The sequence below is a fragment of the Trichomycterus rosablanca genome, chromosome 1 (assembly GCF_030014385.1).
Source record: "Trichomycterus rosablanca isolate fTriRos1 chromosome 1, fTriRos1.hap1, whole genome shotgun sequence".
Lineage (NCBI taxonomy): Eukaryota > Metazoa > Chordata > Actinopteri > Siluriformes > Trichomycteridae > Trichomycterus > Trichomycterus rosablanca.
Window position 1 is genome coordinate 60,760,646 of NC_085988.1, and position 24,439 is coordinate 60,785,084.

A 24,439-nucleotide genomic window follows, 5' to 3' on the forward strand; every position below is an offset into this window, starting at 1 on the left:
ACTTTATTACGCCGCTTTCTCCAGTTTCATAAAAAATTCAAGCAGTACGGCTGCCGACTATCCTCAGCCCCCTCTGGCATGATGGCACAAACAGAAATGGCAAAGCTCACAGAGGTAAACTGGGTATTCGAGATTGAATAACCTACTCCTGCAAAGGCCGGATTTAACAGAATCCAGGAGGTTGTAACCACATTTTCTGTATTTCTAAGGTCACTTTCAGGCTGGCAGAACTTCCTTTTAACCTCCAGCCCTTTTGCCATTTGTAGCTAGTTACACATGGAGGTGCTATAATGGGAAATAGAAGAACTTAACCACATTTCCCAAACTTACTTCTCTCCAATAAATCGTGCACCTACTAGCTAAAGCCTCCACATGATTCTTGGGTAGTTAAGTTCATCTGCAGCTTTATATAAAAAAATTAGTAAATAAATTATCTTTAAAATGTCTGTCAGTGCTATTTATTATGTCTTTACTGCCTCTATTTAAGGTTATTTCAAAAAGAGTCAATAGAAAAGGAATGTCAAAGCATGTTTAGTTCTAAATTACAGTTACAAATACAGCTCCTCTATAAAACAGCTTGGTGTAACCGGTCCACCTACCATGGAGATTAGCAATGGGGCTTGGGTAAAGAATCATGTCCTTCTGCTTTGACAAATAGATGAGCAGATAACGGACGTGTCATTTCCTCTTAACTGACGGTCACCTGCGCTTAGGTGGCGCAGCGGTAAAAAAGTCTAGCACATCAGAGCTGACATTTCAAACTCGTCGGTTTGAAATCTAGTTCTGTCATCTGGCAAGCTGTGCGCCTACATGAACAGCGATTGGCTGTTGTTCAAAGGGGGGGTGCTGAATGGGGCCTCATAACTGATGCGATTACGACCTCTGCTGGCTGATTGATGGTGCCTGAGTCAAGGAATAATGCATTGATCAGGGTGTGGCTCTCAGTACACAAGGCTGATCTGCATATGAACTCGCCTCATGCAGGTGAAAAGATGCAGTCAATACTGCACACGTGTCGGAGGGGGCGTGTGTCAGTCTTGGCTTCTTCTCAACCAGGGTCTAGATCAACATCAGTAGAGAGGAAGCATAATGCAATCGGGTAATTGGATATGACTAGATTGGGAAGAAAAAAATCTGGAAGCTTGGCCTGCGTCCCTTTTCTGCCATCATAACAGAACCTCGCTGGACAAGTGAGGAGTCCCAAAGGCAGTCCGGCATCCCTTTTCCAGACCTACGCTGGGCACGGGCAGCACCAGTTGGTGTGGCCTTCCATGCATTTCCATCCCCCAGCTTGTTTTAGGTTTTTTTTTTTCAGTTCTGTGCTCTCCCTTTTCTATCCATAGTCTCCATTGCTGGCTGCAGATGTTTATCTGTTTCATTTGTTCCTTTGTTTCCATTATTTTGGCCACTAGTTTAGTTTCTTAAAACCCCTTTTGTCAGTGGCTGTAACATGCGGTGATAAACCATGCCACCTTAGTGGCAACCTACCCATTTATCAAATTTAACGTTAAGTAAACCTTATGGAAAATCTTGAGAATTGGGAAATAGACTCCCTCCTCCATTAACATACTGGAAGATCTTAATGTCTGTTCTATTTACACCTCAAACATTTAGTACTTGTATCACTACATTACAAAAAGGGATTAAATATTTTTGTCGACTCCAGTACTTCATTTATTATAAATGCTTGATAGTGAGATGTTTCATTTTACCAAGCAAAACCTGCATAGTACATAAATAATAATAAGGTAAAACAAGTAAAAATGCGAAGGTGGAGAATAATGGTATCTTATATCACAGTCTTAGATCTACAGCAGGTTTCAGCTGCTCTTGTTTAGCCCAGGGCTTCTCTTGGGATTTGGCTTTTTCTTGTTATCCACAGCCTCCCCCACTCTATGCGGAATTGAATCATAAAGTTCAGCTTAGACAGAGACAATAAATCTGTGCTGTTATATCGATCTGGGCACAGATACAAAGATACAGCTTCTGCTATTGCATCTGATTTCTCATCACCCACTAGATCTACTGAAGTTTCAGAGCTGTCTGGGCATTACAGCCTCCAACATTCAGCTTACAGGCAACTGATAGTTTCATCCTTACATCTAAAATGTGCTTTCAGTTTGGCTTTTGTCTATTTCTGAAATACTCGCAGTGCTTCTTAACCTAAAATGTGATCGTTTAAACCTCTTAAGAATAGGTTTAGATTCGTTTCGGGTCAAGCTGATTATATACAGTACATGATCATCCAAAACATTATGACCATTCCAAAAATGTGCATGTCTATTTCACAACAATTGTACATGTAACAGTCAGTGATATACTACATGTCAGGCTGATGGAGGTTTCTCATAGTACAAGACAAGAACCTCTGACAGGTTGTAGACCAAGACTCATTGATGTCAGAGGACATGGCTATGGTGTCTTTTGTGGACTAACAGAAGATCAACTGATAATTTTCTCTAATTTTAATACTAGTGATGAGGTTATTGTATCACACACATTTACACAGTCGAGTCACATTATTATGACCACCAGCTAATATCCATAGTAACTGCCGTGTGCAGCACGGACAGCAGCTAGACGGGCTGGGAGTGACTCAGTAAGGTCCTGGTAGGTTGTTACAGGTATCTAGAGCCATGCTGACTGCAGTGCATCCCACAGCTGGTGGAGAGTGCATGGGGGAGGATCCATAGAGTAAACACAATAATAATAATAATAATACATTTTATTTATATAGCGCTTTTCAAGATACTCAAAGACGTTTTACATAAGACAAATAATCAAAACAAATACGTACATACACCATACAAATCATAGTACAAAATCAAAATAGTACATCAACATCAAGAATAATTAAGATAAAAACAAAGAGAGCAGCATAAGACAGTTCATTAAAAATTAGCTAAATTATGAGAGAGAACAACAAATATAGAACAATTTCTTAAAATTTGACAGAAACAGGACAGATTCACATGCAATCAGGAAACTGAAAACTTTACAAGTTTTAGGATCTAGGACTTCACATTTCTGTCGTGATCTAAGTATAAAAACTATTAAAAAGAATAGCAAAAATAAAAGCATTTATTTCGTGTTGTTACAAGTTAAATGCCATTTTGAATAGATGAGTTTTGAGAAGTGACTTGAATTTGGACAGGTCAGGACAATCTCGTAGGTGTTTGGGGAGAGCATTCCATAAAGATGGAGCAGCTATGGAAAAGGCCCTGTCACCCCAGGTCCGGTGCTTGGTCCTAGAGGGTATGGACAGTAGGTTAGCCTCAGAAGAGCGAAGGCTACGGGAGGGAATGTGATGATGGAGCAGGTCGGTGAGGTAGGATGGGGCCTGATTATGGAGAGCTTTGTGAGTGAATAGAAGAATTTTGAATTGAATGCGTTGAGCAACGGGAAGCCAATGAAGTTTTTGGAGAACAGGTGTAATATGATCACGGGAGCGAGTATGAGTAAGGAGGCGAGCAGCTGAATTCTGGATATACTGAAGTTTTTTTAGGATTTTGTTAGATGTACCATAAAGGATGCTATTGCAATAATCAATTCTGGATGTAATAAAAGCATGAATCAAGGTTTCGGCGGCAGAAAAGGAGAGTGATGGACGTAGACGTGCTATGTTTTTTAGATGAAAGAAAGCAGTTTTGGTGATGTGATTTACATGGCGGTCAAAAGAGAGGTTGCTATCAAAAATTACACCAAGATTTCGGATGTTAGAAGACGGAGACAAAGTGTCATTATCAATGGTAATTTGAAAATTTTTTGTGGTTTTTGCCAGGGTTGTAGGACCTACGATGATCATATCTGATTTTTCACAGTTTAATTTGAGGAAATTAGCTTTCATCCACAATTTCATTTCAGTGATGCAATTTGTCAGAGTGGAGTGAAGTTCAGTATTAATGGATTTGGAGGAGATGTAAAGCTGAATATCATCAGCATAGCAGTGGAAATGTAAACCATGCCGACGTATGATGTCACCAAGGGGGAGCATATAAAGAATAAACAAAAGGGGACCTAACACTGAGCCTTGGGGAACGCCTTGGGACAGTGGAGCAATGGCAGAACTACAATTGTTGATATTAACAAACTGTTGTCTGTTTACGAGATATGACCTTAACCACAAAAGGGCAGTACCAGTGATGTTGACAGAGGATTCAAGGCGGGACAGAAGAATGGAGTGATTAATGGTGTCAAAAGCTGCAGTAAGATCAAGGAGGACGAGAATATTAATTTGTCCAGAGTCTGAGGAAAGAAGAAGGTCATTTGTGACTTTGAGGAGGGCTGACTCAGTGCTGTGCTGGGGGCGGAAACCAGACTGAAATGATTCAAATAGATTATTGGAATTTAGGTGATCTTTGAGCTGTGAGGCAACAACACGTTCCAGTATTTTCGACAGAAATGGAAGATTGGAAATGGGCCGAAAGTTACTCATAATGTTAGAGTCAAGTCCAGGTTTTTTAAGTATGGGAGTAACAGCAGCCAATTTGAGTGATTGAGGGACTGAGCCAGAACTAAGAGAGGAATTGATTATCTCTGTGATAAGTGATGAGATAACTGGAAAACAACCCTTAACAAGTTTTGATGGAGCAGGATCCAAAACACAAGTGGAGCTTTGCATCCCTGTTAAGATCTCAGATAGGTCCAAATGAGACACAGGTGAGAACTGAGACAGAGGCTGGGTAATAAATTGAGGTGAGATAGGCGGAGAAACAGAGATGACAGGGGAAACTGTCAGAAAATTGTGGATATTCTCAACATTTGTTTGAAAAAATGAGAGGTAAGAGTTACACTTGTCAACTGTAAAGGAATTGGTAGTATTGTCAACTGGTTTGAGAAGTTTATTTATTGTGGAAAAGAGAGTCTTAGGATTTGTTGATCCAGCATGTATGAGTTCGGAATAGTAAGTGGATCGGGCTGCCGTAAGAGGGTTTTTGTAATGTTGAAGATAATCAGAATAAATCTGATAATGTACTGTTAGACCGGTTTTCTTATAAAGTCTTTCAAGCTGGCGTTTACGGGATTTCATTTGGTGAAGCTCAATTGTGTACCATGGTGCAGAATGACTAAATGAAACAAATTTGGTTCTCAAAGGAGCCAGCTCATCAAGACATGAGGCGAGTATGTCATTATAGTAATCGACAAGGTCAGATGAATTACTAGACAGTACAGGACAGACAGACATCTTTTTAACAAGAGAATCTGAGAAAGCAGAGGGAGAGATATATTGAAGATTCCTGAAGGATATTTTACGTTTAGCTCTAGTGATGGGCTTAGTGACCTCAATGTCCATGATGATTGTCAAATGATCAGAGACAGTAAGGTCATGGCTGGACGGCTGATGAACTAGGACACCAGTAGAGCAGACAAGGTCAAGAGTATGACCTTTTTTATGAGTTGGAAAATTTATATGTTGTGTGAAATTAAAACACTGTAACAATTCCAAAAATTCCCTGGCAAATTTACAGTTGTTGTCATCAATATGGATGTTAAAATCACCCATAAGCAGTACAGAGGATGAGAGGGCACTAAGCTGGGTTAAAAAATCTGAAAAATCAGAGAGAAAGGAAGCGTTTGGCTTTGGCGGACGATAAACTACAGCAGTGACCAGAGGAGTAGGCCCTGACAACTTGAAAGCCAGGTGTTCAAAAGAAAGAGCAGCAGGAAAAGACAAAGTGGTTATTTTAATATCATCCCTATAGACTGTAGCAACACCACCACCTCGCCCTTCCATACGAGGTTCATCAATATACGAGTATCCCATTGGCGTGGTCTGATTTAACGTAAAATAATCCAAGGGTTTATGCCAAGTTTCAGTGAGACAGAAAAAGTCTAGTTCACTGTCAGATATAAATTCACTGAGTACAGTACTTTTTGTGTTGAGTGAACGAACATTAAGCAATGCCATTTTCAAGTGGTATTGTTGTGTAGTTGGCTGTGAGGAACGAGGAAGAGAACGGAGATTTGCAAAGATGATCGAGATGGTCCCATAGATGCTCAATTGAGATCAAGTCTGGGGAATTAGGGTGCCAGGGTAGTACTTGGAATTCTTGGTCATGCTCTACCAACCAATGTCTTGGTCATGCTCTACCAACCAATGTCTTGGTCATGTTCTTCCAACCAATGTTAGACTTTTCTAACTATGTTGCATTGTCTTGCTGGAAGATCCCATCCGGGAAGACAATTTTACACAAGACAGCAACAAGGAATATATGTGCAGACAGCCTATCGTACACCTTATATACCCACCAAGCCAGCTCACAAAACATGACTTCCTTCATGAGATACGCACTGCCGCCGTCAAAAGTAGGAAGTGGTCATAATAATAATGTGACTGGACTATGTACTTTTGGTAAATGAGGGTTGCATAGTCATCCAGGTCCATCAAAATCCTGTCCACTTCCGAAAGCACCTACAATGGGCACATAGTTTTGTGGAGTCTATGTCTCACCTGGTTAAAGCTGTTTTGACATTGCTCATCATTATATTCCTCTACTGAAACTGGGACTTTGGGGGTGGCATTACAATCTGAGCTCCACAATTTATACACCCATCATGCTAATCATTATCACCGAATGCCAGGATCCCTAAAAACTAATACAAACATGTGCTAATGCCACCTTCACAAAGTAAAGGTTATGACACATTTGACATGTTTAGCTTTTATAAAATAAATGGACTGGGTAGACACTGGGCAACATGGGAGTCTTGCATGCTTTACCAGTGTACACACTGATTTCCCCTGGGTGTTTTGATTTTCTCTCACCTGTCAAATCATGCAGACAGTGGACTGGCTTCTATAAATTAATGATCCCTAGTGGTGAATAAGTAAGTGAATATGTATTGCTCTCTAATGGATTGGTGCCATTACCACCATTCCCTGACATGGAGGACTCAAAAACATTTGGAGACTTGCTCTAAAGTCACTCTAGTGTTGTTGTGGCTGTGTGCTTTGTGTCATTGTTGTGCTGAATAGTGAACTGTCACCTATGTTATGTCTGAGTACTCTAAATGGATTATTAAGTGTAGATTAATGAGTAAAAAGGCAAATATATCCATTCAACCTTAAATTCATAACACATTAAAGTGCACAAAAAGATTTTATGTTTTTAAAAAGTTACGGTCAAACGCGGTAAAAACACACGCTGTTCACCAGAGCTGAGATCTCGAACACATCGTATCGAATCTCGGCTCTGCCTGCCGGCTGAGCGGCCACATGAACAACGATTGGCCTGTTGTTCAGATAGGGGCGGGATTGAGTCTCTCTCAGACTAGTGCGATTACGACCTCTGCTGGCTGGTTGGTGGCGCCTGCATGGAGATGGGAAAGGAGTGCGGTAGAGGGTGTGGCTCTTCGTACACAGCGCTGTACTGCGTCCTCCCCAATCAGGATCAGGGACCAGCATTAGTGAGAGGATGATTGACGGGCAGAAATTGGATGCGCTAAAGTGGGAGAAAAAAGGGGGGAAAAAGTTACTATACAGTTTGCAAATTGTAAACTGGAAAAAACCCTTGCTGTTCCACTGTATAATGCTACTGGGACTTTAATTTCCTTCAGGATCAATAAAGTATCTATCTATCTATCTATCTATCTATCTATCTATCTATATATATACAGTGTATCACAAAAGTGAGTACACCCCTCACATTTCTGCAAATATTTCATTATATCTTTTCATGGGACAACACTATAGACATGAAACTTGGATATAACTTAGAGTAGTCAGTGTACAACTTGTATAGCAGTGTAGATTTACTGTCTTCTGAAAATAACTCAACACACAGCCATTTATGTCTAAATGGCTGGCAACATAAGTGAGTACACCCCACAGTGAACATGTCCAAATTGTGCCCAAATGTGTCGTTGTCCCTCCCTGGTGTCATGTGTCAAGGTCCCAGGTGTAAATGGGGAGCAGGGCTGTTAAATTTGGTGTTTTGGGTACAATTCTCTCATACTGGCCACTGGATATTCAACATGGCACCTCATGGCAAAGAACTCTCTGAGGATGTGAGAAATAGAATTGTTGCTCTCCACAAAGATGGCCTGGGCTATAAGAAGATTGCTAACACCCTGAAACTGAGCTACAGCATGGTGGCCAAGGTCATACAGCGGTTTTCCAGGACAGGTTCCACTCGGAACAGGCTTCGCCAGGGTCGACCAAAGAAGTTGAGTCCACGTGTTTGGCGTCATATCCAGAGGTTGGCTTTAAAAAATAGACACATGAGTGCTGCCAGCATTGCTGCAGAGGTTGAAGACATGGGAGGTCAGCCTGTCAGTGCTCAGACCATACGCCGCACACTGCATCAACTCGGTCTGCATGGTCGTCATCCCAGAAGGAAGCTGACGCACAAGAAAGCCCGCAAACAGTTTGCTGAAGACAAGCAGTCCAAGAACATGGATTACTGGAATGCCCTGTGGTCTGACGAGACCAAGATAAACTTGTTTGGCTCAGATGGTGTCCAGCATGTGTGGCGGCGCCCTGGTGAGAAGTACCAAGACAACTGTATCTTGCCTACAGTCAAGCATGGTGGTGGTAGCATCATGGTCTTGGGCTGCATGAGTGTTGCTGGCACTGGGGAGCTGCAGTTCATTGAGAGAAACATGAATTCCAACATGTACTGTGACATTCTGAAACAGAGCATGATCCCCTTCCTTCGAAAACTGGGCCTCATGGCAGTTTTCCAACAGGATAACGACCCCAAACACAACCTCCAAGATGACAACTGCCTTGCTGAGGAAGCTGAAGGTAAAGGTGATGGACTAAACCCAATTGAGCACCTGTGGCGCATCCTCAAGTGGAAGGTGGAGGAGTTCAAGGTGTCTAACATCCACCAGCTCCGTGATGTCATCATGGAGGAGTAGAAGAGGATTCCAGTAGCAACCTGTGCAGCTCTGGTGAATTCCATGCCCAGGAGGGTTAAGGCAGTGCTGGATAATAATGGTGGTCACACAAAATATTGACACTTTGGGCACAATTTGGACATGTTCACTGTGGGGTGTACTCACTTATGTTGCCAGCCATTTAGACATTAATGGCTGTGTGTTGAGTTATTTTCAGAAGACAGTAAATCTACACTGCTATACAAGTTGTACACTGACTACTCTAAGTTATATCCAAGTTTTATTTCTATAGTGTTGTCCCATGAAAAGATATAATAAAATATTTGCAGAAATGTGAGGGGTGTACTCACTTTTGTAATACACTGTATATACAGTGTATCACAAAAGTGAGTACACCCCTCACATTTCTGCAGATATTTAAGTATATCTTTTCATGGGACAACACTGACAAAATGACACTTTGACACAATGAAAAGTAGTCTGTGTGCAGCTTATATAACAGTGTAAATTTATTCTTCCCTCAAAATAACTCAATATACAGCCATTAATGTCTAAACCACCGGCAACAAAAGTGAGTACACCCCTAAGAGACTACACCCCTAAATGTCCAAATTGAGCACTGCTTGTCATTTTCCCTCCAAAATGTAATGTGATTTGTTAGTGTTACTAGGTCTCAGGTGTGCATAGGGAGCAGGTGTGTTCAATTTAGTAGTACAGCTCTCACACTCTCTCATACTGGTCACTGAAAGTTCCAACATGGCACCTCATGGCAAAGAACTCTCTGAGGATCTTAAAAGACGAATTGTTGCGCTACATGAAGATGGCCAAGGCTTCAAGAAGATTGCCAACACCCTGAAACTGAGCTGCAGCACAGTGGCCAAGATCATCCAGCGTTTTAAAAGAGCAGGGTCCACTCAGAAAAGACCTCGCGTTGGTCATCCAAAGAAGCTGAGTGCACGTGCTCAGCGTCACATCCAACTGCTGTCTTTGAAAGATAGGCGCAGGAGTGCTGTCAGCATTGCTGCAGAGATTGAAAAGGTGGGGGGTCAGCCTGTCAGTGCTCAGACCATACGCCGCACACTACATCAAATTGGTCTGCATGGCTGTCACCCCAGAAGGAAGCCTCTTCTGAAGTCTCTACACAAGAAAGCCCGCAAACAGTTTGCTGAAGACATGTCAACAAAGGACATGGACTACTGGAACCATGTCCTATGGTCTGATGAGACCAAGATTAATTTGTTTGGTTCAGATGGTCTCAAGCATGTGTGGCGGCAATCAGGTGAGGAGTACAAAGATAAGTGTGTCATGCCTACAGTCAAGCATGGTGGTGGGAATGCCATGGTCTGGGGCTGCATGAGTGCAGCAGGTGTTGGGGAGTTACATTTCATTGAGGGACACATGAACTCCAATATGTACTGTGAAATACTGAAGCAGAGCATGATCCCCTCCCTCCGGAAACTGGGTCGCAGGGCAGTGTTCCAGCATGATAATGACCCCAAACACACCTCTAAGACGACCACTGCTTTATTGAAGAGGCTGAGGGTAAAGGTGATGGACTGGCCAAGCATGTCTCCAGACCTAAACCCAATAGAACATCTTTGGGGCATCCTCAAGCGGAAGGTGGAGGAGCGCAAAGTCTCGAATATCCGCCAGCTCCGTGATGTCGTCATGGAGGAGTGGAAAAGCATTCCAGTGGCAACCTGTGAAGCTCTGGTAAACTCCATGCCCAGGAGAGTTAAGGCAGTTCTGGGAAATAATGGTGGCCACACAAAATATTGACACTTCAGGAACTTTCACTAAGGGGTGTACTCACTTTTGTTGCCGGTGGTTTAGACATTAATGGCTGTATATTGAGTTATTTTGAGGGAAGAATACATTTACACTGTTATATAAGCTGCACACAGACTACTTTTCATTGTGTCAAAGTGTCATTTTGTCAGTGTTGTCCCATGAAAAGATATACTTAAATATCTGCAGAAATGTGAGGGGTGTACTCACTTTTGTGATACACTGTATATCTAATAAACATAAAATAAAAAACAACTTGAAAGAGTGACAGTGGTGACAGAAAATCGAAAGACTAAGATAAGTGAGAGGCAGCCTCCAGTGTAATGAGTAAGGCATTGTGTCTACGATTAAAAACTGAAAGCACAGCACCAGATTTGGCAAGAAAAAGACACAATTGCATCAGACTCATTGTAACACATGCCTCTAAGCCATTAGTAGTCTTCTTTGCTAGAATACCTGGGATAGCCAAGATGCCTTTCAAAATCTTTTATTTTTTGACATGTTACTCCAATGGGATGTAAAAAACAAAACAAGACAGCTTTTCTCAGTCCCCCACAATTTTCAGTATAAAAGCAAGTGCAGTATGGAACACTTCATGCCTTTGTTCTTGTGAATCCCATTGTTTGTCTGCTACAGAACACAGAGGCTGTAATAATTGGATCTTGACTGTAATGATATTTGAATGTGCTGTGTGTCACAAGAGGGCTCTAATGGCTGGATGCACACAAAAACAGTTGTATACCGGGAAGTAGGTACAAACAGAAAATGTACATTTGCAGAATAATTATGAAATTTTCGCCCATTATTGCTTGATATAAGACTTCAGCATCTCAGCAGTCTGTGGTCACTATTATCTGATTCACCTCCTCATGATGTGCCATACATTTTCTATAAGAGACAGATCTTGACTGTTGGCAGGCAGGCCAGCCAAACACACACACCCTGTGTCTACAAAGCCAATCTGTAGTGGGAGCAAACTTAGGCCTAAAATGCCTTGCTGAAATAACCATGGACTTCAGAAAAAAAAAAGATGTAAACATTGATGGCAGCAAAGGTTTCTCTGAAATCTCAACACATGACTCGTGCCATGGGCACTGATACACCCTCATGCATTGACAGATGTTGGCTTTGCACATTTCGTTTATAACAGCCTGGATGGTCCATGTTGTCTTTGACACTAAAAACCTCTGTTTTTTCTGAACTATATTTGCAACCCAGTGTTTGAAAGTGATGAGTCATGACCCACGCAAGCCTTTGTTTGCAAAGGCTGAGCTTTTTCAAGTAAATCGGACAATCTTTGTTTATGTAATATTATATTGCATGTTGTAGCTTCACCTATTACTGCAGTTAGACCATATATTTGCTATAGCCTAGGAAACTCCTATGCTATGTACCTTTGACGTTTTGTAACAATAAACGCAGTGCTTTCTGAGTTAGAGCAGTATAAGTGTGCTTTATGTATTTCTTGCACCAACCATGTGTTTGATTGGCATTTGGCAACAACACTGTATAGAAATTCCAATATTATTTTGGTAATTATTACAGTTCTCAGGATTCCTTTGATAAATACAGTGGTACCTTGAAATTCAACGTCAGTTGGTTCTGGGAGTGGTGTTGAGTTTAAAAGGCGTTGAGTTTCAAGGTATTTTTTCCCCATAAGAATGTATGGGAAACCTGTTAATGCTTTCCATGGTCCCATGGAACTGCATATATTTTAGGCTAATGTAAAATAATGGGGTTTGGTTTTGACACTTATACACTGAAAATAACACAAATATAATATAAAAAAACTGAAATAAAATGCTGATTCTCACAATTTATCAGCACCTCGAGCTGTAACACAAGTTTAAAAGTAAAACAGTGAGGAAATTACAGCTAAACACAGATACTTGTGGACGCTTTCAGACTGAATCTGACACAATTCTCATATGCACACTTTGATGATGTATTACCGCACTGCTCAACCCGAGCGCTGAACAAAGTTGCTGTTGATTGTTAATTTGAATTTAAATAAATACATTTTTAAAAAACAAACTGAACATGTTGAGTTTAAGGGAAACGTTGATTTTAAAGGTACAAATTTCTCGATGAAGGGCGTTGAGTTTCAAAGATTTTGACTTTAGGGGGCGTTGAGTTACAAGGTACCACTGTACGTGTTTCTGTGCTGGAAGCAAGGTGTCTGTAATGATTATCATACTGTGCAAGTAAGTTAAGCTTACTGATTAGTACCTACATTCACAAGAAATACACTATATGACCTAAGAAAGAAACCAATAGTTAATGGGGGTATAAAATCAATTATATCAAATAAATTATACACTTCCACCCTTGTGGCAACCGTTAAGGAAAGTCCTTTTCAGTTCAGTATGGCTTTGCCCCTGTGCACTAAGCAAAGTCAAAAAAGACAGTTTATTGTGAAGGTACTACAGTAACCACACAGAGCTCTGTGTGTAGTTGAAACATTCGTTGTATGCTGGGCATCCTCGTGCAACGTAAGTGTCTGACTTTACAAATGTGCTTCTGAATATGACAAATGTTCACACACACACACACACACATTTACAGAAAGCAATAAGGATAAGATATTTAAAGCTCTACAGTCAGGAGTTCATATATCTCTACCCATATAATGTACACAGTAAAAGCTTCTTTAATAGGTCTTGCCACTACAGTCGACCCCTGAGTTACGAACATTTTGGGTTACGAGCGTTCTTTTCCAACTTAACCTACAAACAAATTTCGGATTAAGAACCGAAATTCGGGAAACACGTGACGTCACGAACAAGTCGACTCCAAATCTCTCTCTCTGTATATATACAGTAAATGAACATTCGCACAGCGGACTGTGTTTTTCCAGTGTTTTCAATATTAAAATGTCCCCAAATAAGGTTCAGAGAGAGAGCAGAGCTGAGAAATGTCATTGTGTATCAGACAGCGGGGACAGTGAGTGAGAGAGAAGAAGGAAATCGGTAATCAGTAAAGTATTCTTTCTTTCGTGCAACTACACCTACAAAATACAACACTTTTGAAATAAAGAAGGAAATAATAGAGACATATGAGAGTTATTGTAGTTTCTGGTAGATACATTTTATAAAAAAAGAAGGAAATGTATTATGGTGTATGTGATGGTGTATTATGGTGTATGAAATGTGATGTATGTGTTTTATGTACAGTACTACTATGTATTTTTGTTAATTATTGTTTATTACAGGAATGTCTATTCTATAATTTAATATACTTGTATTTATAACAAAAAAGACCATTTAAGACTTTATAAAGGTTAGGTAAGGTTAGGTTTGGGAGGTCTGGCACAGATAAATTCTATTTACATTATTTCTTATGGGAAAAATAGGTTTAACATACAAACATTTTGACTTAAGAACAGCCCTTTGGAACCAATTAAGTCAAGGGTCTACTGTATTTCCAATAGTAATTTATTATTTATTATTTTGTTTGTGGAAGACTATACAAATAACATTTGGAAGGTCACTGTACTTTAGAAAATGCACAAGGTTTTTTTTTCTATTGGACGTAAAAACTCGTTGGGTCATACATACTGTGTATTGTCTGGAATCATTTTTTAGCTCATTTCATAAAATGTAAGAGTGCAGTCCAAAAACATCAACATGACAGTATTAAATGGGAATAAAATTACTTAAAGCTGGTAAAAACTGATTGCCCACATTGGCATATAAAACTAATTAAAAAAAATAACAAAAGAATTCAGGTTTGGAAAAAACAAAACATGACCTTTGACCTTTTTTTTGTCTCAGCATGGTGAAGTGGACTGCTGGCCGATGTCCTGTGCTCCTGTGACCGACTGTGAATACCTGGCAGTGCCTGAGGGTGAGTGCTGCCCCCGCTGCATGTCTGACCCATGCCAAGCCGACACAATATACAACGACATCACTAAAACATGCATGGATGAGTATGGAATCACACGCCTGGGTGGCTCTACCTGGACAAAGCACGGCGCAATGTGCTCCCTCTGTCAGTGCAAGGTAAGAAAAGACTGTTTCTTACATTTACTTTGACTTTTATTTCATTGCAGACAGTGTGAACTCAAGATATATAATGTTTTATCTGGTCAACTTCATTTCATTTGTAAATGTAAATCCATCCATTCCAGTACCTGTACCCTTTTTTCCACAGCCATGCCTTTGTAATGTGTGCAGCATGTGGTTTTGTATTGTCTTGTTGAAAAATGCATGGACGTCCCTGGAAAAGATAACATCTTAAAGGCAGCACATGTTGCTCTAAGATCTCAATGTACTTTCTGCATTAATGCATGAAGTTAATTAATGAAGTGTAAATGACCTTTGCCAGGGGCACTGACACAGCTCCATACCATGACAGACCCTGGCTTTTGGACTTGTTGCTTACAGTCTGGATGGTCCTTTTCGTCTTTTATCCAGAGTGCACGGTATCCATTTTTTCCAAAAAAAGACCTGGAATGCTGATTCATCTGACCACAATACACGTTTCCATTGTCTGATGGTCCATCCTAGATGCCTCCGAGCCAAGAGAAGTCGAGGCCAATCTGGACATGTTTAACATAAGGCTTCTTTTTTGCACAGTAAAGTTTTAAGTTAATAAGTAAAGTTATTGTTAAGTGGCGGTTCTTGATGCAGTGCCGTCTGAGGCATCGAAGATCACGGGCGTTCAGCTTAAGCTTGCGCCCTTGGCATTTCCGCACTGAAATTCCTCCCGATTCCTTGAATCGGTTAATGATATTATGCACTGTAGAGGGAGAAATATGCAAATCCCTTCCAATCTTTCTTTGAGGTACATTGTTTTTAAACATTTCAATCATTTTCTCACATATTTGTTGACAAACTGGAGATTCTCTGATCATCTTTGCTCATCAAAGACTCAGCCTTTCCTGGATGCTGCTTTTGTACCAAACCATGATTACAATCACCTGTTTGGAATCACATCATTATTTAGCTTTTTCACCTCATTACTAGCCCTAAATTGCGCCTGTCCCAACTTTTTTTTTGGAATGTGTTGCAGGCCTGAAATGCAGGAATGGAGGCATATTAATAAATAAAATGAAGTTGAGCAGATAAAACATGAAATATCTCAGGTTCAAACTGTCTGCAATCAAATAAAAGTCAAAGTAAATGTAAGGAACACTGCATTTTTATTTTATTTGCATTTTCCATACTGTCCCAACTTTTTCTGCAATGGTTGTGGCTACAAAACAAAAGAAATACTAATGCTAAAAATGTATCTTTAGTCCCAACTTTAGTTAAATCTGTTTTTGTTCTTAAAATGATTTTAAAAGGGCACTAGCCCACTACCACTGAGATCCAGGAATTGAATCCTCAGCGGTCTTATCGGCCGGTTGGGTGTTTACATACAGACATGATTGGCTATGTCTGAGGGCGGATGGCTAATGCCCTGAGATGGATTGGCCAGTCCCATTGCAACCCTGACCAGTATAAAGAGGTGGTAAAACAAAATAAAAGTGAATTGAATCTAAAATGTGCCTGTCTTTTACTGTTTTGTTGTTGCATTTTACATTTTGACTTTCTGAATTGCTTTTTTGTACAATAAATGTACATTTATCTTCTTTTTCTAATAAAAACACAGAAGATGCAAACTCTTGCCCTACACTCTGTGTCTAGAGAATTAACTATTCAGGTTGGAAGGACACAGTTATAAAAACTATTTAAAATGGAGCAGAGGTCTTAGGTCCCCAGAGTCAGAACCAAATTCATCTGCCTACTGAGACTAAAGCAGAGAAAGGGAGAAAATGTTCAGGCTTTTACAATCCTACGCTCATACACCTACACATAAAGGCAAACAAATACAGGGATAGAAATGTGTTCTAGAGGGCATTGATGTGTTTAACTCTTGAGTTCTTCTGTTTTAACTCGTATTTTTTCCTTCTCTCATACACTCTGCTTTATTTCCCAACAGAATGGTCATGTTTGCTGTTCTGTGGATCCTCTGTGCCACTAGCACTACTCAAACGGCAATACTCTGTCTCACTGCCCGTCTTATTCCATCTGTTTTCCTTGTCTTTCACTGCTTCTTGCTAAATCTGTTTCTTTGTTTCTCTTCTTTTCTTGTACAGTTTCATTTACCACCAGCAGAATGTTTTACCGAGTCATATGTACTATCCTATGACACTTATGTAGAATGACTAAAACGGACCTATTAACCGCCTTCCCTTTGATACTGCAATGGAATTACAAACCCGATTTCCAAAAAACTTGGAATTTTTTAACATTTTCTAAAAAATGCAATAAAAGATTAAAATCTGTAATTTCTTAAAACACTTGAACCTTTATTTAACAGACACAAGGGCAAAGAAAATATTTTGAGTTTTTTCAATGACAATTCTATTTGTTAAATATAAAAAAAAAATAGAAATTGATGCTGCAACACACTCAAAAAAGCTGAAACAGAGGCATGTTTACCACTAGGTTGCATCACCTTTTCTTTTAATTATAATTTTTAATTGTTTGGGAATTGAAGATACTAATTGCAGTTTTGCAAGTGGAATTTTGCCTATGCTTGCTGTATACAAGACTTCAGCTGCTCAACAGTCTGTAGTTGCTGTTGTCTGATTCTGCTCTTTATGATGTGTCATACATTTTTAATAGAAGACAGATCTGGACCGCAGGCAGGCCAGTCAAGCACACACACTCTGTGTCTAAAAAGCCACGCTGTTGTAACTTGTGCAGAATGAGGCCTGGCATTGTCCTGTTGATATAGACATAGACTTCCCTGGAAAGAAGTCATATTTACGGCAGCATATGTCTCTCCAAAATACCATTATAGACTTCCGCATTGCATGAATGGTACCTTCACACATATGCAGGTGACCCTTGCTCTGGGCACTGGTGGCACCTTTATGCCATCACAGATGCTGGTTTTTGCTTTTTTTGTTGGTAACAGTCTGGATGGTCTTTTTTATCTTTAGCACGTAGAAGCCAGCAATTTTTCCAAAAAACCTGGACATGCTCATTCAGCACTTGATTTCACCCTTGGCCTGTACATACCAAGATTTTCCCTGACTCCCTGAATCTTTTCATGATATTATGAACTGCATATGGTAAAATACATAAATTCTCTGCAGTCTTGCACTGAGAAACATTTGGCACCATGAAGTGGTAAACAACGACCCATCCTTGCTTGCAAAGGCTTTGGTGGAGGCTCCTTTTATACTCTTGATGATCTCACCTGTTACCAGTTAAACTGCTAATTGTGGAAACTTCCAGATTGGTATTATTTGTATAACCTTAGTCTTATTTTGCCTCTGTCCCAACTTTTTGGAGTGTGTTGCAGGCATCACATTCTATTGTTGATTGTAATCACAAGCAATTTGTGTCCCAACTTTTCTTGCAATTAGGTTTGTATATCAGCTATGAAAAGCTACACAGCACTTTGACTCTGAGATTTAAAGATCTAAATATGACTTGGTGAGGAAGGCTTTAAGGCTAATGAACAGACCACATGTTTCACTGTATAATACCTACATCAATTCCCCATCAAACCTCTACAGGCATGAATTTATCCAACGTTACCCGTTTTGCAATATGGCTGGTTTTTCCATTCTTATTTATAAAAAAAAAGACAAAAGAAAGTCTTATGTGTTTTGACTTGTTACACTGTTTATGTTTATACCTTGGCTTATATCTGAAAGCAACATTTTGAGGTTTGTATGCATTTTTTTGTTAAAATGATGTTTATTTATCTGATTGTTTGGTATTGTGAAGTGGTGAAATAAAGATTTTAACTAAAACTAAATGACTAGGTCTGCTTTGTAACATTTCATCATTACTAGGTAACAAAATACCACATGAAAAGCAGCTCAACTTTAAAGATACTAAATTACAATGTACAGCTGTTCTTGTGAGTTCATCTATTGATAAATGGGGTAAAGGGGGGTGCTCATGTGATTCGTCAGGTGTTCAACCAATAAGGCAACTAACAGCTTTCAAAAAGTCTAATAAGTAAATGTCAGAAATGGACAAAGGACGCCTTCAAACCACACTGTTTGCTAATAACTGTTCAATACAGTATGAGATCAATAACTGTTTGGGGACTGCTTTGTATGGTTTTATAACAGGCAGTAGTGCAGGAACAAGAGCACTGGACTTCAATGATCTGCACAATCACCAGATTATAGAACAATGCTATAGCTAAAGAGCCACAAACAAAAGAAAAAAAAAGCCCAAGCAAAAGGTGGCCAAAATAATGGAAACAAAAAAAGTAACAAAAAGTAAAGATTTTGAAGATGTACAGAGGGGGTGCCCAATACATCGATTGCGAGTGACTAGTCAATCACACAGTGCATTCTGGTAGATCGTGCCTCATTCAAACAGGTCAACATGATTGACATGAAATGTGGCCACTGTTTCTTTAATTTATGCCTCAGCCCACCTAAAGCACTGCTAATCTTGAAAGTTTTCATTCATCAGTAGCCAGTTTGTGCCGTTTTTGCATTTTTCCTTTTGTAACCTACACTGTATGTGAAGATGAGTCATTGAAAGAAGCGAACTGTGAATATCATGTGCAAATGTGACTCTTGGTTCAATGCTCCATTTTCACTGAACCCAGTGTGCAGTGTAAATAAACCTTCCTTGCTTAATTCAGTCATTCAGTCAGGTATTCTGTATTATTTTCTAAAGGTTTTTCTACCATAATTTTCAAAAAAGGAGGAGAGAGGGAACTGAATGGGAGAAATTGAAATGCTATAAAAAGAGCAGGCAGCCACTCCACTCATAAGGAAGCTGTCACGCCAACTCTAGAGGCAGCCTGCCCATCAAGGGCGATTCAGTTGTGACAGCCGAAAAGACAACACAACACCGGCTGCTGAGTTCTCTGGAAAGTAGATAAAGCATGCTGACATTAGCACAAGTGGAAAACTGGAGTGGAGTGAGTCTGGCATGCCAACAGAAAATTCAGACCTACAAGAGGAGGAAACTGTAATTAAATGGACATTCCTTCTCCTGAAATGAATTCATTAAAGACCACTCATAAAGTGAATGATAGAATCAGTGGAAGCTACAATACACAACGTAGCCTACCTTAATACCTCCCTTTCAAATATGAAAATTTTCGTCTGTGTTTTGACACACCCCACTCCACATAATTGGTTGGGAGTTTTCCAAACTCAGTTACCCAAGTAGTGATTTTAGCTGCTTTAGACTTCGACATCTTGGACATTGTGTCTAACCAATTGCTAATGTAACTGAGCATCTTTAGAGTTTGCTGAGTTTATAAAGAAAGAAATAAACTGTACACAGTGTAATGAAGGAGAGAGGATCCAAGGTGCAGATTCACAATAATATTTATTTAATAGAAAAAAAAGTATCAAAAGAGAGAAAAAAGGCAAAAGGCAGGAACGAAAAAGCAATCGGGAAAGTCCCGGTTGCGCCGCTGGCTCCGCAGGCGAAAACTGAAAAAGAGAAAAAAGCCCCCCCAAAAAAAAAATGTTAGAAGGCGAAAACCCCGGTCGCTCCGGTGCTGGGCGTTCGCGCTACCGCTTCACCAGACTGCTATGACTAGAGCTTAAGATAAGCAGTGTAAGAGGCGCTGCAGCTATCGCAAAGCTCCTGCAATTTGCGACAGGAGCGATAGCGCTAATGCTAAAACAAAACAAACAGCACGAGGGCTGAGCGTAGTCGCACCAGCTTTCCCTATCCAGGCGAAAATAAAAAGGCTACTACCTCAGCACCGGGCCTACTATCCCGTACGGTCTGACACCGTGCGGGCTACCGTCTTTCCCTAAAAATGGGGCGAGAGGACGCTCTCACCACCGGACTTACAGAGGCAAAACAAACCAAAGGTGCGACGCTCGCTGCTGCACACTGGCGGCTTAAATAGGCCAGGTGCGGCTGCAGGCAATCACCCTAATTAGCGACCTTACTACAAGAGGCCTTGCTTTGCTTGGTTCTGTAATGCCTGCTTCGCCGGGAACCCGGGGTGAGTTCACCAGCTACCGCAGGCACCCTAACAGTACCCCCACCCTAACAGTCCCAAGACCCGCAGCTTGGTTCCTACGGAACTCGCGGATCAGTTCAGGGTCCAGGATCTGACGAGCCGGTACCCATGAACGCTCCTCGGGGCCGTAACCTTCCCAATCCACCAAGTATTGGGTGCTACCCTGCACCTTCCTGCTACTCAGGAGGCGACGTACCGTAAAGGCAGGGGCACCCTGGATGATACGAGGGGCGGGGGGTTGTGGAGGGGGTCTAGCTCCTCCGCGCATAAATGGTCGGAGTTGAGAGACGTGAAAGGTTGGATGCACTTTCATTCTGGGAGGAAGCTCCAACCTATAGGTCACCGGGTTTATCCGCCTCACCACCTTGAACGGACCAACGTATCTTGGTGCCAACTTGTGAGGGGCACCTCTGACGGGGAGATTCCTTGTCAAGACGAGGACACGTTGACCCGGCCGGAAAGTGAGGGCCGGCTGCCGCCTGCGGTCAGCATTGCGCTTCATGGAGCGCTGGGTGGCCAAAAGGACCCCCCTTGCTTTGCGCCAGGCGGCGCGGGAGCGGCGGATATGAAGCTGTACAGTTGGGACCGCCACTTGCTGCTCCTGCTCTGGAAAGAGCGGAGGAGGGTACCCGAACTGAGTTTCAAACGGTGACATGCCTAAAGCCGAGTGATGCAGGGTATTGTGGGCAAATTCGGCCCACAACAGTTTATCGGCCCACGTAGCCGGATTCCCTGCAGTCAGGCACCTGAGCATCTTGCTCAGATCCTGAATTAATCTCTCCGACTGCCCATTCGACTCAGGGTGGTAGCCTGAGGATAAGCTGGCCGTAGCGCCAATAAGTTGGCAAAAGGCCCGCCAGCACTGGCTCACAAACTGCGGACCCCGATCCGACACAATGTCAGAGGGGATCCCATGTGCTCTCACCACATGTTGCAGAATGATCTGAGCCGTGCCCATGGCGGATGGTAGCTTGGGCAGAGGGACAAATATGCAAGACTTGGTAAACCGGTCAACAATCACCAGTACCGCCGTGAACCCCCTGGACTTTGGCAAACCTGTCACAAAGTCCAGGGCAATATGGGACCACGGTCTGGAGGGTACTGGCAACGGGTGGAGAAGCCCGCGTGGGCGCTCTCTGGTGCTCTTGTGCAGAGTGCACACAGGGCAGGCGCGGACGAAGTCACGTACCTGGTTCTCCATCCCCGGCCACCAAAATCTCTGGCGCAGCAAAGCCAGGGACTTAGTCATGCCTGGGTGCGCCGCGAAAGGAGATGCATGGCCCCACTCAAAGACCTGACGACGAACTGTAGAGGGGACATACAGTCGGTCAGGGGGTCCCCCACCAGGTCACTGGGGCAGCAATCTGGGTCGAGGGAAGAATGGGATCAGGCTCGGTCTCTGGTCTGGTAGGCTCCCACTGTCTGGACAGGGCATCCGGCTTACCGTTTTTGGAGCCTGGTCTGAAGAACAGTGTGAACTGGAACCGTCCAAAAAATAGAGACCACCGAGCCTGACGTGAGTTCATCCTCTTCGCTTGTTGGATGAACGATTTTTGTGGTCCGTCCAAACAAGGAAGGGATGTTTAGCTCCCTCGAGCCAGTGGCGCCACTCATCAAGGGCCAACTTGATGGCCAAAAGTTCCCTGTCTCCAACCGGGTAATTCCGCTCGGCTGCAGTCAGGCGGTGCGAGAAGAAGGCACAAGGATGCAACTTCTTCTCAGGGCCCACCTTTTGGGACAAGACTGCCCCAACCCCGACCTCAGAGGCATCCACTTTGACCACGAAGGGTTCCTCAGGATCGGGCAACTGCAAAACTGGTGCAGTGGTCAAGAGGGACTTCAGCCTGTTGGGCCTGCACCGACCACTTAAAAGGACCCTTGCCAGTAAGGGCCGTCAAGGGAGCGGCGACTGTGCTGAAGTTCTGAATGAATCGCCTGAAAAAATTTGCAAAGCCCAGAAACCTTTGCACCTGGCGAACCGAACTTGGAGTAGGCCAATTCTCCACAGACTGGATCTTAGCCGGATCCATGCGTAGGGCGCCCTGCGAAACAATAAACCCCAGGAATGACACTGATGGGGCGTGGAAGACGGACTTCTCCAGCTTGACGAATAAACGGTGATCGCGCAAAAGCTGGAGGACCCGTCGGACATGCCCTATATGCTCGTCGATGGATCGACTAAAGATCAAAATGTCGTCTAGATACACATAGACGAACCGATCAAGGGTCTCCCGTAAGACCTCATTGATAAACCGTTGGAAGACCGCTGGTGCGTTCATCAACCCAAAGGGCATCACTAGGTATTCATAGTGGCCAGTGGGTGTGAGGAACGCGGTCTTCCACTCGTCCCCCTGCCTGATCCGAATCAGATTGTACGCGCTGCGTAAATTGAGCTTGGTATAAACAGTTGCTCGCTGAAGGGCTTCAAAAGCCGTGGCCATCAGCGGCAGCGAGTACCGATCCTTGATCGTAATGGCATTTAGACCACGGTAGTCGACACAGGGGCGCAGACTGCCATCCTTCTTCGCTACAAAGAAGAACCCCGCCCCAGCCGGGGAGGAAGAAGGACGGATGAACCCCTGTTTGAGCGCCATGCGCACATACTCCTCCATAGCGACCTTCTCTGGACCGGAGAGTGAGAAAAGGCGCCCCCTAGGAGGAGAAGTGCCGGGCAGCAAATTGATGGCGCAGTCGAACGGTCTATGGGGGGGCAAGTCCTGCGCCCTGGACTTGCTAAAAGCCTCTTGCAGGTCATGGTACACAGTGGGTACCTGGGCCAAGTCCGGGAGCTCCGCCTTAGGGTCCAACGATGCGGGAGACGTGCCAGCCTGAAGGAGGCACGAATCCCGACACCGAGTTCCCCAGACGAAGATCGAACCAGTGGCCCAGTCGATCTGAGGGTTGTGCTTGGTCAACCAGGAGTAGCCCAGCACCACCTGGAGGTGAGGGACACAGGTCATCATAAAGGTGATGTGTTCCTCATGGCTGCCTAGACCAGTGTTTCTCAACCTTTTTTCAGCCATGGCACCCTTTGAAAGTATGCAAAATCTGAAGTCACCCCAGTCTAAAATGTATTAAAAAACGTGCACTCTGCAAGCCCTTGGACTGCTAACACACGCACACACACCATAAGGTGTCATCTGGGGGGGGAGGGAGGGGTAAACGTGACTTACTTTTAATGGGAGACCTGAGCCTGGGATGATGCACACAATCGCCCTATTCTGGCAGGGATGGATGAGAGGCAGACGCGGAGCTCCTGGTCCAGAGCCCTCAGTCGCTCCCTCTACTTGTTCTTGATGTAACTTACGCTCGAAAAGCTCAGTTCGTGCCATGAACGAATCGGATTTAACATAATTAAACAAGTTTATAGTTTATTTCTCAATTATTTGTAATTATACTAAGAGCAGAGCTTCTTTTCTGCATGTTCTCTCTGTAGCTCGGTTACGGCTCTCTCAACTCAAAAGAAGCTTTATTGGCATGACAAATAAGGACATTCGTATTGCCAAAGCAAGTTACAGTGTGTGTGCGTGTCTCTCTCTTTTGTGCGTGTGTGTGTGTGTGCACGTCTCTCTCTGTGTTTGTGTGTGTGTGTGCGTGTCTCTCTCTCTTTTGTGCGTGTGTGTGTGCGTGTCTCTCTCTTTTGTGTGTTTGTGTGTGTCGTTCGCTCTGTGTGTGTGTCTTTATATATTAATAATTTAAATATTAAATTATTAATATTTTATTCTATTTTATATTTTTTGCACATGTAACTGTTTTGTATAGTTTTGCTCTTTCTTATTTTTATTATTTCTCTGTAACTTGCTTTGGCAATACGAATGTCCTAATTTTTCATGCCAATAAAGCTTCTTTT

The 24,439-nt window shown here is 42.4% G+C and overlaps 1 protein-coding gene across 1 annotated transcript in view; it reads left to right on the top strand.

Annotated features, from left to right (window-relative positions):
• nell2b (neural EGFL like 2b) overlaps positions 1 to 16,776 on the top strand; it is a 97,171-nt gene extending 80,395 nt beyond the window's left edge. The window contains exons 19-20 of the mRNA XM_063007263.1: positions 14,403 to 14,630; positions 16,555 to 16,776. Of these exons, the coding sequence (XP_062863333.1) occupies positions 14,403 to 14,630; positions 16,555 to 16,596 (270 nt within the window). The 3' untranslated portion in view covers positions 16,597 to 16,776. The remainder of the gene's footprint in view (positions 1 to 14,402; positions 14,631 to 16,554) is intronic.
• The last annotated feature ends 7,663 nt before the right edge of the window (positions 16,777 to 24,439 follow it).